The 15,182-nt window shown below is 34.8% G+C and overlaps 2 protein-coding genes across 3 annotated transcripts; both read left to right on the forward strand.

The window, feature by feature from the left end:
- The first annotated feature begins 6,593 nt into the window (after nucleotides 1–6,593).
- Nucleotides 6,594–9,415, forward strand: LOC140958686 (AAA-ATPase At2g18193-like). The gene is made up of 4 exons (XM_073416230.1): nucleotides 6,594–6,773; nucleotides 6,991–7,054; nucleotides 7,454–8,615; nucleotides 8,708–9,415. Exons 3-4 carry the CDS (start codon nucleotides 7,599–7,601, stop codon nucleotides 9,104–9,106), a joined length of 1,416 nt encoding a protein of 471 aa, XP_073272331.1. The 5' UTR covers nucleotides 6,594–6,773; nucleotides 6,991–7,054; nucleotides 7,454–7,598; the 3' UTR covers nucleotides 9,107–9,415.
- Nucleotides 9,416–9,718: 303 nt separating this feature from the next.
- On the forward strand, nucleotides 9,719–14,887 carry LOC140959206 (folate transporter 1, chloroplastic). 2 transcript variants are annotated; one of them, XM_073417047.1, is made up of 11 exons: nucleotides 9,719–10,044; nucleotides 10,134–10,210; nucleotides 10,766–10,842; nucleotides 11,515–11,605; nucleotides 12,303–12,393; nucleotides 13,136–13,209; nucleotides 13,587–13,700; nucleotides 13,875–13,946; nucleotides 14,068–14,088; nucleotides 14,250–14,317; nucleotides 14,626–14,887. In XM_073417047.1, exons 1-11 carry the CDS (start codon nucleotides 9,939–9,941, stop codon nucleotides 14,753–14,755), a joined length of 921 nt encoding a protein of 306 aa, XP_073273148.1. In that variant the 5' UTR covers nucleotides 9,719–9,938; the 3' UTR covers nucleotides 14,756–14,887. The 2 variants fall into 2 exon arrangements, with proteins under 2 accessions (XP_073273148.1, XP_073273149.1); XM_073417048.1 differs by having other exon boundaries at nucleotides 13,590–13,700.
- The last annotated feature ends 295 nt before the right edge of the window (nucleotides 14,888–15,182 follow it).

Raw genomic sequence — 15,182 nt, forward strand, 5'->3', positions numbered from 1 at the left:
AGAACTAGAGGAAGAGGTTTATATGAAACAACCTGAAGGATTCTTCTCTAGTAATGGTGAGCAATTGGTTTGTAAGCTTAAGAAATCTATATATGGATTGAAACAAGCTTCCCGTCAATGGTATTTAAAATTTCATGATGTTATCTCTTCATTCGGATTCGTTGAGAACCTCATGGATCAATGTATATACCAGAAGGTCAGTGGGAGCAAGATTTGTTTCCTTATTCTATATGTGGATGATATATTACTTGCAACCAATGATAAGGGTTTGTTATATGAGGTGAAACAATTTCTCTCTAAAAATTTTGATATGAAGGATATGGGTGATGCATCTTATGTCATTGGCATTAAGATACATAGAGATAGAATTCGAGGTATTATAGGTCTGTCTCAAGAAACCTATATCAACAAAGTTTTAGAGAGATATCGGATGAAAGATTGTTCACCAAGTATAGCTCCTGTTGTGAAAGGCGATAAATTCAATTTGAGCCAATGCCCAAAGAATGATCTAGAGCGGGAACAAATGAAAAACATTCCTTATGCTTCTGCTGTCGGAAGCTTGATGTATGCTCAGGTTTGCACTAGACCTGACATTGCATTTGTTGTTGGGATGTTGGGAAGATATCAGAGTAATCCAGGTTTAGACCATTGGAAAGCTGCAAAGAAAGTAATGAGGTACCTTCAAGGGACCAAAGATTATATGCTTATGTTCAGACGAACTGAGAATTTGGAAGTAATTGGCTACTCTGATTCAGACTACGCTGGCTGCATTGATTCAAGAAAATCCACTTCAGGATATATTTTTATGCTAGCTGGTGGAGCTGTATCTTGGAGAAGTGCAAAGCAGACATTAACTGCTACTTCCACTATGGAAGCTGAATTCGTATCTTGTTTTGAGGCAACCTCACATGGTGTATGGTTGAAGAGTTTCATTTCAGGGCTTAGAATTATGGATTCTATATCTAGGCCATTAAGAATATATTGTGACAATTCAGCTGCTGTTTTTATGGCTAAAAATAAGAAAAGTGGTAGTCGAAGCAAGCACATTGACATTAAGTATTTAGCCATAAGAGAACGTGTTAATGATAAGAAGTTACTTATCGAGCACATTAGCACTGAATTGATGATTGCGGATCCTTTGACTAAGGGCATGCCACCATTGAAATTTAAGGATCATACAGAAAGAATGGGACTTGGTTCCTTTATGTAATTTTGTTATAAGAACAAATTAATGAAACTAAGATGTGATATTTTCTCATATTTGTTGTGCGCATATTCATTAATTCGAGAAATATCAATAAAGTAGGACCTCGAATAAACATAGGATTTATTCATTAAGTTATTTGAGAGATATAATATATTGTAATACATGGAAGATAATAATCGTTTTTAGATGACCTATCGCCATGATTCATGTATTTTAATTTCTCCTATGATAAATGAGATATACGGGTCAAGTGGGAGAATGTAAGAAAATAGTGACCCGTAAAATAAACGTGTTGAAAATTTGTACACGGCAGCCTCAAATTTTGAAAATTGAGATGCGTATACAAATTTGATTTGAATCTCGAGCTCCCAAAACACTCGGTGATGGTTTGAGTGTGCCTATAAATACCGAAGGCATTGAGGTCCCTAAACACACAATCTCATACAGCAAATACACCATCTAAAGGAGTGTTGGAGTGTTTAGAAGGCTTCAATCTAAAGGAAATCAGAAAGCTTCAACAAATTTTCAATGGCCGGAGGTAATTCTCGATTCGCTTCCGCATATTATTTATCATGTTTATATACGTAAAAACATGATTTTGATAAAAATCGCTAATAACTTGGCCATTATCTATACCTACAGGCTACAGATTAATCAAAGCATTTTCAATCAACAAACATTTTCGATGTATTTAATTTAGACTTTTGCGAGACTTTATACTGCACATATATAAAGATAAACATAACAGTTCGGGTGAATCTCTTGCATAATTGCATTTACGTACATTATAAATTTTCATTATATAGATCATGCATAATTATCACAAAAATGTGAAACTTATTAAATTGTAAACTTTTTCAGGATTAGAAAGATAGAAATAAATTATCATGCCACTGCTGTATCTAAATCTGAACACGGTGAAACTATTAATGGACATAGAACTATCACCTCAAAAAACCTCGTCAAGTTCAAGAACGAAAAGCGGGGGTTTCGTCTTTTAAAATTTTAAAACTTAAGGGAAGACGACTGTGTTTGTTTACCACGACGGAGCTCCGCCATGGACGGCGTCTTGGAATGATGGCAGAAAAAGAAGGTTCTTGGAGGTTCAAAATATAAATATAAACCTGACAAATGTGTGAATTGACGATGGATGCGTTTCTATATTTGTTCAATTAATCAACTTTTCTTGGAGGTAATTATATTTGGTCAACCATGAAAGAATATGCATGGATGTAAATCCTCTAGTTATACACTAACGACCAGGGGTTTAAGGGTTGTCCTAGATTTTTGAGTCAATTGCAAATCAATAACTTTGACTCTTTTGTCTTCCATTCATATTCAATGGAAGTTAAATCCTCATATTTCAGATTTTTTTTATTAATTCGGAATAATTAATCCTCCAAAAATATTAAAACAATGGAATGACCACTACAAGAAAAATGATTTTCCGCAGCACGTCATCAACGGCGTGCATTAAAAGAACGCTACGAATATTACTTTTAACGGCGTGCACTCATATGTGCGCTGTTGATATTATTGCACTTGACAGTATTAACGGCGTACTTTAAAAGCACGCTGCGGATAAGTAATATCCGCAGCGTGCGTTTATGTGTGCCTTTAAAAAATTATATAAACGACAGCGTGCATATAAATGTGCGCCGTTAATATTTAGCGACGGTTTTTTGAAAACCGACGCAATATTTATATTAGCGACGGTTTCTTTCAAACCGTCGCTATATTAGCGACGGTTTTACTTAAACCGTCGCTATATTAGCGACGGTTATATTATAACCGTCTCTAATAGCGACGGTTATATTATAACAGTCTCTAATAGCGACGGTATAAGTACGTCGCTATTAGCGACAAATTAACAACCGTCGCCATTAGCGACTGTTTAATACAAAACCGTTGCTAAGAGCGACGATAAAACCAAAACCGTTGCAAATTGTCTTTAAATATCACCAGTCGAATCATTTCCTACCACACCACTTCATAACACTTAAAATTTTTCTCTCTTAAGCCATTTAAGTTTCGATTTAAGGTACGTTTTTTTGTTTCAATTTTTTGTAAATTTTTAAGTGTTATTATAGTGTACGTTTTTTTAAGATTTATTAAATTATAAACATAATTTTTTTTATTGTAATAACAAGATTAGCGACGGATTTGGCATACACTGTCGCTAAAATTAGCGACAGTTATTTTAATTCGGTCGCTAATTAGCGACGAGATTTTTGAAACAGCGTCGCAATGTAGCGACTGTCTTTTAAAATATCCAACGACGGCATTTTACAACCGTCGCTAAAATTAGCGACGGAATGTTAATTTGTCGCTAATAGTGACGTAGTTAATGATGTCATGCATCACACTTCATAAAATAACATGAACTAAGTACTTGAAGCAACCGTTCCCTTAAGCTTCTGACAATCGCTTGATTTCATTAGATGGGGCTGATTTACACGGTTTATGTATCACACACATGGCATGGCACGCCTATAAACATCCAAACAAAGTGTTATAAAAAACAATTATATCACTTGTAGTTCACTAGATTATGTATTTAAATCTTCTGCTCTTCTTTGATATGTGTAGACTGATGAGTCAATTCATGTCGAACAAGAGGAAATACACACTTGACGATGTTTTAAGCCAGCTTTCTTGCCCATCGTTCCTGGTCTGGGGTGACTTAGATCCTTGCTGCTAAAGCTCTTCGAATCAAAGAATTCTATCCGAATAGTTCTCTGGTTAATCTTCAGGCTGGACATTGCCCCCACGATGAAGTCCCGGAACTAGTTAACAAGGCTTTGTTGGATTGGCTGTCTAACATAAATGTATGATAACATCAATCTGCCCCATATTTTTCTTGGTAAATTCACGATTTCGCGCTGAAATAACGGAGAATATAAATTATTATATCTACATTTTATTTAACTAGTTTAATTTTGACACAAGAAAAAATATAATTCAATATTAAATATATACACGAGACATGATAGAGATAAAATAGTGTTTTGGTGTGATTTTTAGAAAATCTTCATACTTCTTTTGTTTTTCTTTTTAGTTCTCTTATTTCTTAATTCTTTTTTTCAAGTAAATTTCCGTAAAAAAATCTAAATAGAAATGGGTAAATTTTCAATTATACTTTCTATTTTGTTCACTAAGTGCTTATACCGCAACACGTATACAAGAACTAGTATAAATACTATTAGTGTACCTCCTGTTTTTTTGACACTACTTCAACGGTAGTTGGTGTCCGTGCGTGGACCACGACATGTATGTGAGCATATATTTGTTTAAAATTCATTTTTACGAATATGATAAAATATATTAAAATTATATACATGATATATTTCAACGGTGCTCGAGAAAATTTAAAAGCCATGATTTTATTCAAATAAATATCACTCACTCGATTCCTGCACGCGTTCCAGAAACTAAAAAGTCGTCGGTAGTATGGAAAATATTTTTATGAATTCAAAATAAATCTCTCAATTCTCTCAACCCTCTTTGAAAATTTGTCATGGACTTCATATCGATTTTGAAAGAGGTGATTCTCACTAATACGATTACTCTATTTCGGGGGAGTTATTTTCTGTTTAGATTCATAAAAGGGACTAAATACTATTTAATTAGTAGTATATTGTGGCCAATTCAATAATATAGTGCAGGCTTGACGGCTAAAAATTATATGTACATGGAGCTGGAGGGTGAACTTTACAGTTATTCAGCAATAACAGATATATATAAGAAGAAGATGTTTGCGCTCGGGGGATGGCTCGGCTCAAGTGGTTTCTGCCATAGCAGGCCTAATGGTAGCTCATACCATGATTCAGAACTATTTTCCCTACGAATTTCGTGGCTCTATACAGCTTCAAACAAACAAAATCATCGAAATAAAAGTTATTTTTTTAAAAAAAAATTAAATATCGACCGAGACCATTTTTCTAAATATATCACTTTTTCTACTCCTTCATCCATATCACATTCCACGAGTACCAGGGAGACGGATTGGAGGCCTTTTCGGCCATCGAAAAGTATCCCAACGCCAACTCCACCATACAACCCAAGCGACTCAAAGCCAGTGTTCCGCTTGATAGTGGCGGATCATGATGAGGTGACGGATGAATATAAAGGCATAAATGTTTGGTGGGCTTCGAGCGTTACGGTCCCAAATCTCAAGTTACTTGAATAATAATATAATTTAGAATTGTGTTTTAAACTCGATATTCATATCAAATTGTTCACAAATTTCTAGGTCAAACAAAAATATATACACCAACGTGCCAAAATATAGAAATATCTATATATGGAATGTGATCTCTAATCTTTAAAATAACATTCTTGACAAGAATCATCTTTTACTATCTATGCTAACACCTCTTTAATTAATATCGCAAACCATATAATTGAAAAAATAATTTATTTACACTATGACCTTTCAAAGTCATAAAACAATAAACAAATATAACAATTTAGAATTTTTTTCCCCTATAATTTCTAAATCTTAGATGATTTATTTTGAAACTAAAAAATTCTATATGCATAAATTTTAATCTTTAAAGAGTGTAGAAGTTCTATAAGCAATACATCTAAATCAAATATATTTTTTGCAATGAAAATTCTACAACACATAGAAAACATGTCTACAACCCCATGCATGTTTAACAAAATATTTTAAAAAGCTAACAAAATATTTTATCAAAGATTTTAAGTAACTTAAATATGTGAATAATTATTTTAAGATAAAAACTTATTTGAATTCACCTTGATTCCTCTGTTTTTATAACTTAGTTTTTTCATGATTCCATAATCATCAACTTTTATTAGTTCTAAGAGTTAAATATTGCAGCCGATAAGTGCAAAAAATTACATGAAATTTAACTATAAAAAATATATTTTGTACATGAGGATTGAAGTATTAATTTTACCGAGTACATTTTTAGTCTTTATAGTTCACCACTATATTATTTATAGTCCTCACCCCGGCTTAATTTAATTTTTTATTTTTTCCTTAAATTTAAATAATCAAAGTATTGTGTTAAAATTTTAACATACTAAAAATTTGTTATAAAGATAAAGATCATAAATAAGTCCATTTTTAAGACATGTGCGGTGGACTGCAAGGAATTTTGTTAATTCTATTGTCTCTTTTGCTTGTTCCTTCCCTTCTCCATTTGTTTGGAACCGTGTGGAGATTTTCTCTTTTTGAATTATTAATCTTATAATTAAGGATCTTTATCTTATTCAATAAATTACACGAGTTTTCACCATAAAAAAATTTGCTTTTATCCCAAATTTTTTTTATTACTTAGTTAATTTTAATTTCACCTGCTTATCCCTTTCCAACGAAAAATAAACTTCTCATTCCCTTCAACTTTCTCACCCATTTACGTAACCGCATCTCTTCTTCACAGATTGAAATACTTGCTTCCAAACTCTAGGCATAGGATTCACCAACGGCGCCGGCATCTTCGTAGGAACACGCCTCCAAACTCTACGCCTCCTTTCATTTTTCTTCTGCGTATCGCTATTTTACGAATTATGTTGTCGATGACTCACCAATCGCTGGGTATAGTTTATTTTATGAATTTCAATGTTTAACTGATTAACTGGCTTTCGGTTGTTGTATGGATCTTTGAATTTGGCTACTGGAGAATGTTGTGCAATTCATGGATATTGATAATTCAATTATATTTTATCCATCCATGCATACGATCGATAGTAACTTGTTGATTGTATGTATTTCTCTCATGTACGTCAATCCTGTATTTTCTTTTTCCAAGCAGAGTGATAAAGAACCGGCGGAGAACTCAATCTTCAGTACATTGATATTCTCGTTTCTCACAGAAGGCAAGTATTGAAAAACCCATTACGTTAACATGATCACATACATAGCTGCATTTAAACAATTTTAATTTTCGATTTCTTTAAACTTATGGATGTTAGATTGTTCTAGTAGAGGTTATAATTTAAATAGATATTTGGAATTCATTTTTGATATTCATTCGGTGTCGTACATTCTGCATTGATGCATGCATCCTCTGTACATATGTGTTTTATGAGTTATGATAATTCGTTTCTTTATATAGATATAATTGATATCTTTGCACTTTTTGGGGGAAATTCTGTGTTTTATATGTGGTTTTGTTTGGAACTGTGGGGGAAATCCCAAAATCATATATATATATAGCTTGGAGCGGACCTGAACACCAGCTACACACGATAACAACCATTGCCCATCTTCTCCAGCTTGATGCCTGAGTTTCCCCGCGTATTTCAACACTCTCCCAACACATTACACACCATCCCGAATCACAATACCAGTTCTTTCTCAATCGAAGTTCCTGCTTGAAATCAGAAATTGAATTTGTTGATTTTGTGGCGAGAAATAAAAATGTATTCTGCGGCAGAAATTCAATCAATGGCTACGAATATTTTCTCGGCCTACGCATCAGTTGCAGCATCGATTATGCTATTTCGATCAGTCGCCTATGATTTGATTCCCGAGCCCATAAAATCAGCAGTCTTTAAGGCACTGTCCCATTTCTTCAAACATTACTTGGGAAGGTTTTTCAACTCACTTCCTACCCAGATAACAATGGTGGTGGACGAACAATGTGGCATCACCCGCAACCAAATCTACGACGCCGTCGAGTTATATCTCCCCACAATAGACAATCCCGACTCCGAAAGAATCAAAGTGCACAAAAGATCCAAACAGAAGAGCATCGGTATTAGTATGGAGAAGAATCAGGAAGTCGTTGATCATTTCAAGGGTTTTAAACTCAAATGGCAGTTTGTTCAGATCGAACCCGACAGTCAGAAGAACAATGTCCAGCCGGAGAAGAGATTTTTCGAGTTAACATTCGACAAGTCGCATAAAGACGATGTATTCAATGAGTACTTGCCTCACGTTATGGCCAAGGCAAAAGAAATCAAAGATAACGAGAGGGCGGTGAAGTTGTACACCAGGGACTTTCCCTTCGATAGCCAGGATGACGACAGTGGCAGTTGGGGTGGGCATTGGGGCTGCATCAATTTGGATCATCCTGCCACCTTTGATAAATTGGCGATGGACCCGTGTTTGAAAAAATCCATCATTGAAGACTTAGATAGGTTTGTGAGGAGAAGAGACTATTACAAGAAAGTAGGCAAGGCCTGGAAGAGAGGCTATCTACTGTATGGCCCTCCTGGGACAGGAAAATCAAGCTTGATCGCTGCCATGGCCAACTATCTGAAATATGATGTGTATGATTTGGAACTTACCGATCTATATTCAAATTCAGAATTGAGGAGAATCTTGCTGTGCACGACAAACAGATCAGTTATTGCAATCGAGGATATTGATTGCAGTGTGCAAATGCATGACAGGGGTGCCGAATCCGAGGGCAATGATCCCTCTAATACAAAGGTTAGCAGAAAAATGTTACACATTATGACATGAGTTATACATGAATGATGCTTTGATGGATTTCTGATTAATTTTGGTGTTTAATGAAACAGTTGACATTATCTGGAGTATTGAACTTCATAGATGGATTGTGGTCAACTTGTGGGGATGAAAGAATTGTTATTTTCACAACGAATCATAAGGAGAAGCTGGATCCTGCCCTGTTGCGCCCAGGTCGAATGGATATGCACATTCATATGGGGTATTGTACACCTGAAGGTTTTGATGTTCTGGCCTTGAACTACTTGGGAATCAAAGATCAAACAAAGACGCCATGTCAAGAGATCAGAAGCTTCATCCGGGAAGTAGAGATCAGCCCTGCTGAAATTGCAGAACACTTAATGAGAAGCGATGATGTTGATCTTGCACTTCAGGGGGTTCTTGATTTGCTCAAGAAAATGAAGGACGAAAAAACTTTGGTACCTGTCGATGAAAAAACATGTGATGTTTGAGAAACCAAAGAGAGAATTGAATGTGATGGAATCGAAATTGACAAGGAACAAAAGATGAAGTGTGCTAAAGTCTCGAAAAGAGTAACAAGAAGTCGATCAAGCAGATGTAACAAGATCAAGCAAAGGTGATAAAGTGAGCAAAGTTTGTAGGAATGTGTGTAGACGATAAATCTGTGACGATGATGAAGAAAAAAACGACTACTGCTATAGTACTTCTTGGACATGGTTTAGTCGTGAATTTGAAAAAAATGAATAAAAAACTTCTTGAGTTTAGTAAAGTAAGCCAATGCCTGTGAATTTTTACCCCTTGCATAATTCAAAATTGAAAAAACCAACTAAAAAAATTGTGATTTATTTGGTGTTATTTATATTTAAAAACAAAAACCCAACTAAATATGGTGTTATTTATATCTAATTTTTATTAATATTTCATTTTATAATAGAAAATACTATCGATCTTTATGTAGTTTAAGTTTATATAACAAATATTAATTTAATAATTCATAAAAAAATTCAAATAATACTTATTTTGGATTAATTATTCATTATTATTATTCTTTAGTTATCTCGATGCTCGCCCACAAGTAAATCTAACCAATCAAGCGGGCCTTGAATTACAAAACAGACGGCCCATCTCACACTCGGCAACAAAATCAGGATTCTTCTCTCTTCCGTCAAAAGTTTCAAAAATTCGTTTCTTGGTGGGTAGTTGGCAGAATATTTGGTTTGATTGAGGCTGGATTCGTTCGAGGGGAAGAAAGCTTCGTCATTTTACGGGTTGGATTTCTCGAATGACGTGGGCGAAGCTTAAACGACTAGTTTCCGGTGATTGATGGCTTCGCACTGGCAGTGGGAGAATGCCGCCGCTGGCGCTGCTGCAGGCCTCGCCACTGTTTCCTTCTCTCACCCACTCGACGTTATTCGCACCCGCTTTCAAGGTTTTTGTTTATATCCATATTAAATGAACCTGCGTTTTGTTTGTGATAATCGTTTTTGGTTGTTAATTATTGGTTTGATGTTGAGACAGTGAATGACGGGCGATCATTGAACCTTCCTACCTACAAAAACACTCCTCATGCTCTCTTCACCATTGCTCGTACCGAGGTTTGTTCTTCTTGAGGAACTCAAGACTTGCCAACACTTCATTTAATATTTTATGTTCCCATATTTATCATTTGCCAATAAATTGAGTCTTTTTTCATCCGTTTTTTTACCTCTCTTTCTTTCTGCTGAAAGGATATTGTTACACGTATCTTGAAATGGAATGAAGTTCATCGAATAGTGCTGACTCCAAAAATCACACCGCACCCAACCCACCACCCAAAATTGTCCCAATTAAAACAAATCGCATCTGAGTTGCCTGAGGTTTACCTTTTAAAGTGGGATAATTTTGTAAATCAGCAGTAAAATTTGTCCAATATGCTCATTGAATCCCGAATCGAAAAGTTACTTGGTCTGAAGGTGGCCAGATTCTTGTTTTAGGTACATTCCAAATGCTAAATAATCAAACCTTTCAAATTTGGATGCTTATTAACATGATTTGTTGATGCATTGCTAGAAAAGAGCTTTCTGTTTCTTTTTACTCAGTTATAAGATCTTCAAGATTATTGTCTCTCTTTCTGTCACTGCTGCATGCTTCAAATTATCATTTTGCTTCAGGGTTTTAGAGGACTATATGCTGGTTTCTACCCTGCTGTTCTTGGATCTACTGTTTCTTGGGCTTTATATTTCTACTTGTAAGCATCGATATCAGAGTTTTATCCTACTAAATATTGCTCAACAATGCTTTCAAAACTTCCAGTTTAAAAATATATTTTCCTCTGTACTTGGAGTGCCCGAAGTAAATATGGAATGCGTTATGTGCACATATTTGTATTTTTGTTAGAGTGGTCATCATCAAATGAGTTCAATACTTAGCAGCAACTGCTCCGAATTTTACTTCTTTTACTTGTTTGTTTTAAATCAAATTTACCCATTTAATAATGGTGACTGGAATCCAGGACTTCAATCATGGGAAACTGTTTGCCGCACCACTGGGCTAATAGTTAACCACATTTTCACCTCATTATTTCTTCCTTTGAAATTTATTGTGTGGTCCATCATAAAATATATTCACGATGCAGTGACACATTTGATGATTAAATTTCCTTGTTATATTTTGTGTATTCGAGTCCTTTGATTTCTGATAATGTTAGTGGACTAACCATGCAGAACATATGGTTTTGCTTGTTGGAGTTGTATAACTTATTGTTTTACTATCAGCTTTGCCTCTAGATTGATTTAATAAACATGTAGAATGTATTTATATCCATATGGCTCATCAGCTTTTCCTCTAGATTTTACTAAACATGTAGGATGCATTTATATCCATGTGTTTAGACCGTAATTTGATTTCCTTGTATTCTCAGCTACAGCAAGGCCAAGCAACGATATTTGAGAAGCCGAGATGTGCTCAGCCCAGGTCTTCATCTTGCATCAGCCGCTGAAGCAGGAGGTTTGGTCAGTAATATGAGCTTCCAATGTGTGAGATAGGATTTGTATGCTAATATTTACTTAGTCAGCTTGCGGTGTTCCATAACTGCAGATGTTGCATCACAACTGCATGGACATGTGAAAAAAATAGTTTACTTCAAATTTACTTATTGTCACATGGAAAGGGAAATTTAAAGGACAGAATCCCCAAAGTTTTGTTTCAAAAGGGAAGCAGATTTGCTGCTAGTGTTCTATTCTTCACAAACATGAGCTTACAAAGTTGAAGTTGTTGTTTTTATGTATTTTAACTGAAAAAAATTTTGTACATCAACTCTATTTAACAGTTGCTATTTGCTAATGTATGTCAATAAACCATAAATCATTTTAATATTCTGTCTTTTTTTATAGAGTTGGATCAATGTTTCCATGTAAATCTGTCAGTAATGCGGTTAGGTCTCCATCTTCTGTTTGAAAATTTGTGTTTGGCAACCATCAAACATAAAAAAATCTTAAGTTTTTGTTGATTGAAAACATCCAAGGATAAATATTTATTTGGGCTTGTGGAGAAGAATTAGCCTGCCAGTGATTCATTGCAGGTTCCCTTGCTGTTTGGTTTCTGTTAGTTTCATCTACATTCATCAGAGGAATTTTAGAGCGGCCATCTAAAGTCATTCAGTACTAACGTACTATCTTGCTTATAAAAGTGCATTTGTGGCTTGTTTAGGTCTGTTTCTGCACCAATCCGATTTGGCTGGTGAAAACAAGGTTGCAGCTTCAGACTCCTCTGGAAGCTCATCCATATTCTGGTTTTCATGGTCCGGTCTAATATTTTGTTGACTTTTTATTGATTTTATTTATTCTATGCCGATGCTTATCATTGTTTATTCAGTTCTGTATAGTTTTGATTTGTGCCCTTAAGGTAAGAAGATTATTTTCTAATTTTCAGGAACTTGATGTTTATGCTTTTCTTTTCCTGAATTATTGTATGAATTAACTTCTTTGTGAATTTTACTTATATTGAAAGTTTATGGTTTTATAAGAACACCTGACTGGGACCCATATGGGCAAGATCAACCGGTACTAATGAGTGCTTGATAACATAGGTTTGCCAAAATGAGCTGTGTGTAATTTGTAAAGAAAGGTTAATATTGACCTATGATTGTGTGTTTAGATTTAAATTTATTCAAGCCGTGCATATTTACTTATGATAGGAATCAGTAATGTGCATAGGGTTCAGTTAGCTACCTTTTCGGACAGCTCTATCTGGCTTGCTGTTCCGGTATACAAGCTTCTGGAAACAATTTCAATCTGAAGTCAAGTTGAAGGTTTCTAAGATGATGTGTATGCTCATTTAATCATCAATTTGCCAATGCTATACCAACGAGATTAAGAAAATGCGGCATATTGTTTGTCTTATGATATGTGTTGTTTCTGCTAGCATGATTATTCTCTTAAACTTTTATTTACATAATGCAATTTTGGGATTTGTTTTATTCTTTTATCTATGATTATAGTTTATAAATATATTTCAAATTTCCTAAGTTTGTTGGATTTCAGATGCTTTAAGAACCATACTAAAAGAAGAGGGGTGGAGGGCTCTGTATAGAGGACTCATGCCTGGTCTTTTTCTGGTTGGGTTTTCTCATCCATCCTATTTTGTTTTTTTGGTTTCTTCTGGCTGTTACATGCTGTAGTTATATATTCACCCGTATATAAAAACAAACCACCCTTTGGGGCTACAACATAATTTTTTTTCACTGTTATATATTGTTTCTATATCCTGAATAGACCTAAATAAGTTGGGTTGAAGATTTTAATGATCCTGTTTAGGTTTTTTTTTAAAAAAAAACAAAAACAAAAAACTACATAGGCCTAGGTGGGTTATTTGGCCAAAACCTATTTATAATCACTAAACTAAATCAAGGAGGGAAGCACCTCCATTTTTTACCCAACTTATTCATAAATGTTCTAGAGATTCAAGGAGCTTGGTGTTTTTCTGCCGTATCAGCAGGTTACACATGGTGGTATTCAATTTACTGCTTATGAGGAACTTCGCAAAGTTGTTATCAATGTTAGGACTGAAGAAATTGGAGATAATTTTAGTACTGCTGATGATTTATTGGTTAGTGTCTGAACCATTTTTTTCATTCTCTCCAAATAAGTCACATCCAGTAGAAGTTATGTCTATGCATCTGTATTATTCTGATTTTCTCAACAAAGAACGAGAGGAAAATGAGAATTTTTGACGTGGCATTGATTTCTAAGCGAGGGATTTTTCTTGCATTTTGGTGGATAGGATTCAATCGACTTTGCAGTATTAGGGGCCTCGTCAAAATTGAGTGCCATTCTTTTGACATATCCATTTCAGGTAATTTTGCAATGTGAAAACCCTTTTTAGATATTTGTCGAAAATTATACCTTTTAATGATACATTAAGTGATACATTTGCTTGTCTTCTTTGTTGGACGTGGTTGAATGATATCTTACAGGTTATTCGAGCTAGATTGCAGGTGACAAGCTTTCCCTTCTCATTTTTTTTCTCTATGGAAGTGTTTCCTTTTTTCAGTGGAAAAAAATTGCTTTAGATAAAGCAAACAAACTCTAGATTCTAACTTTCTTTTTTGGATCTCATTCCCTTTGAATTGGCAAATTATTTTTTTCTGAACTGTAGCAACGCCCAAGCATTGAAGGGGTTCCTAGGTATATGGATAGCTGGCACGTAGTGAAGGAAACTGCACGGTGAGACTTAACATCATCCTGTGTCTCCATGTATAATCGGAATCATTGTCCATGTTTTCTGTATACTTGTTTCTATCATTCGAAACGAAGTTACCTATGAAGGATTTTAACTATAATGGTTAACATATATTCTTATTTATTTAGCTAAAACAAAACTGTAGTATCTACCATCAGTTCATACAATGTGTGAAAGAAGAGTCTTTCATGACAAGGAGTCCACATATTTTGTTGTTCATTCATTTTTACTCGATGAGTTCACAGCATCATGGAACATAACATAAAGTTTTTCCTCTTTGGCTCAACTGCAGATACGAGGGTCTACGAGGTTTCTATAAGGGTATCACTGCGAACGTGCTGAAGAATGCTCCTGCTGCTTCGATAACGTTTATCGTGTATGAAAATGTGTTGAATATGCTCAAACTGAGGAAGGATTTATGATCTTGTTTTTGTTTGACTTTTTTCCCATTCGTTCAATTCTTTATGTAGAAATATTGAACTCAATATCATCCTAACTGGAACCATTGTCGTACTTGAGATTTCGAGGACTTGAGTCGAACTAAAAAAATTGGACCCTCGAATGATACATCACCATTTTTTTTTATTAATGTAGCTTTCCAAACATAAAAACCAAGGAATACCTTCTAAACATAGTCTCAACCTGAACTCCGAACGCCGCCAAGATTATAACACACTGCCGCATGGAAATTTTAAACCAAGTTTGAAAAGATGAAACTAGTCCAGATGATAAGACAAGAAAAAGAGGAGAAAGGGATGTTAACTGAAGCCAATATTTTGGAAGCATTTAAAAAAAAAAACACTTTCCCAGAGTAAAGCCAAGCTTACATCATATTCTCCATCATCAATT

Source organism: Primulina huaijiensis, chromosome 15, assembly GCF_012295235.1.
Source record: "Primulina huaijiensis isolate GDHJ02 chromosome 15, ASM1229523v2, whole genome shotgun sequence".
In the NCBI taxonomy this organism is placed as follows: Eukaryota; Viridiplantae; Streptophyta; class Magnoliopsida; order Lamiales; family Gesneriaceae; genus Primulina; species Primulina huaijiensis.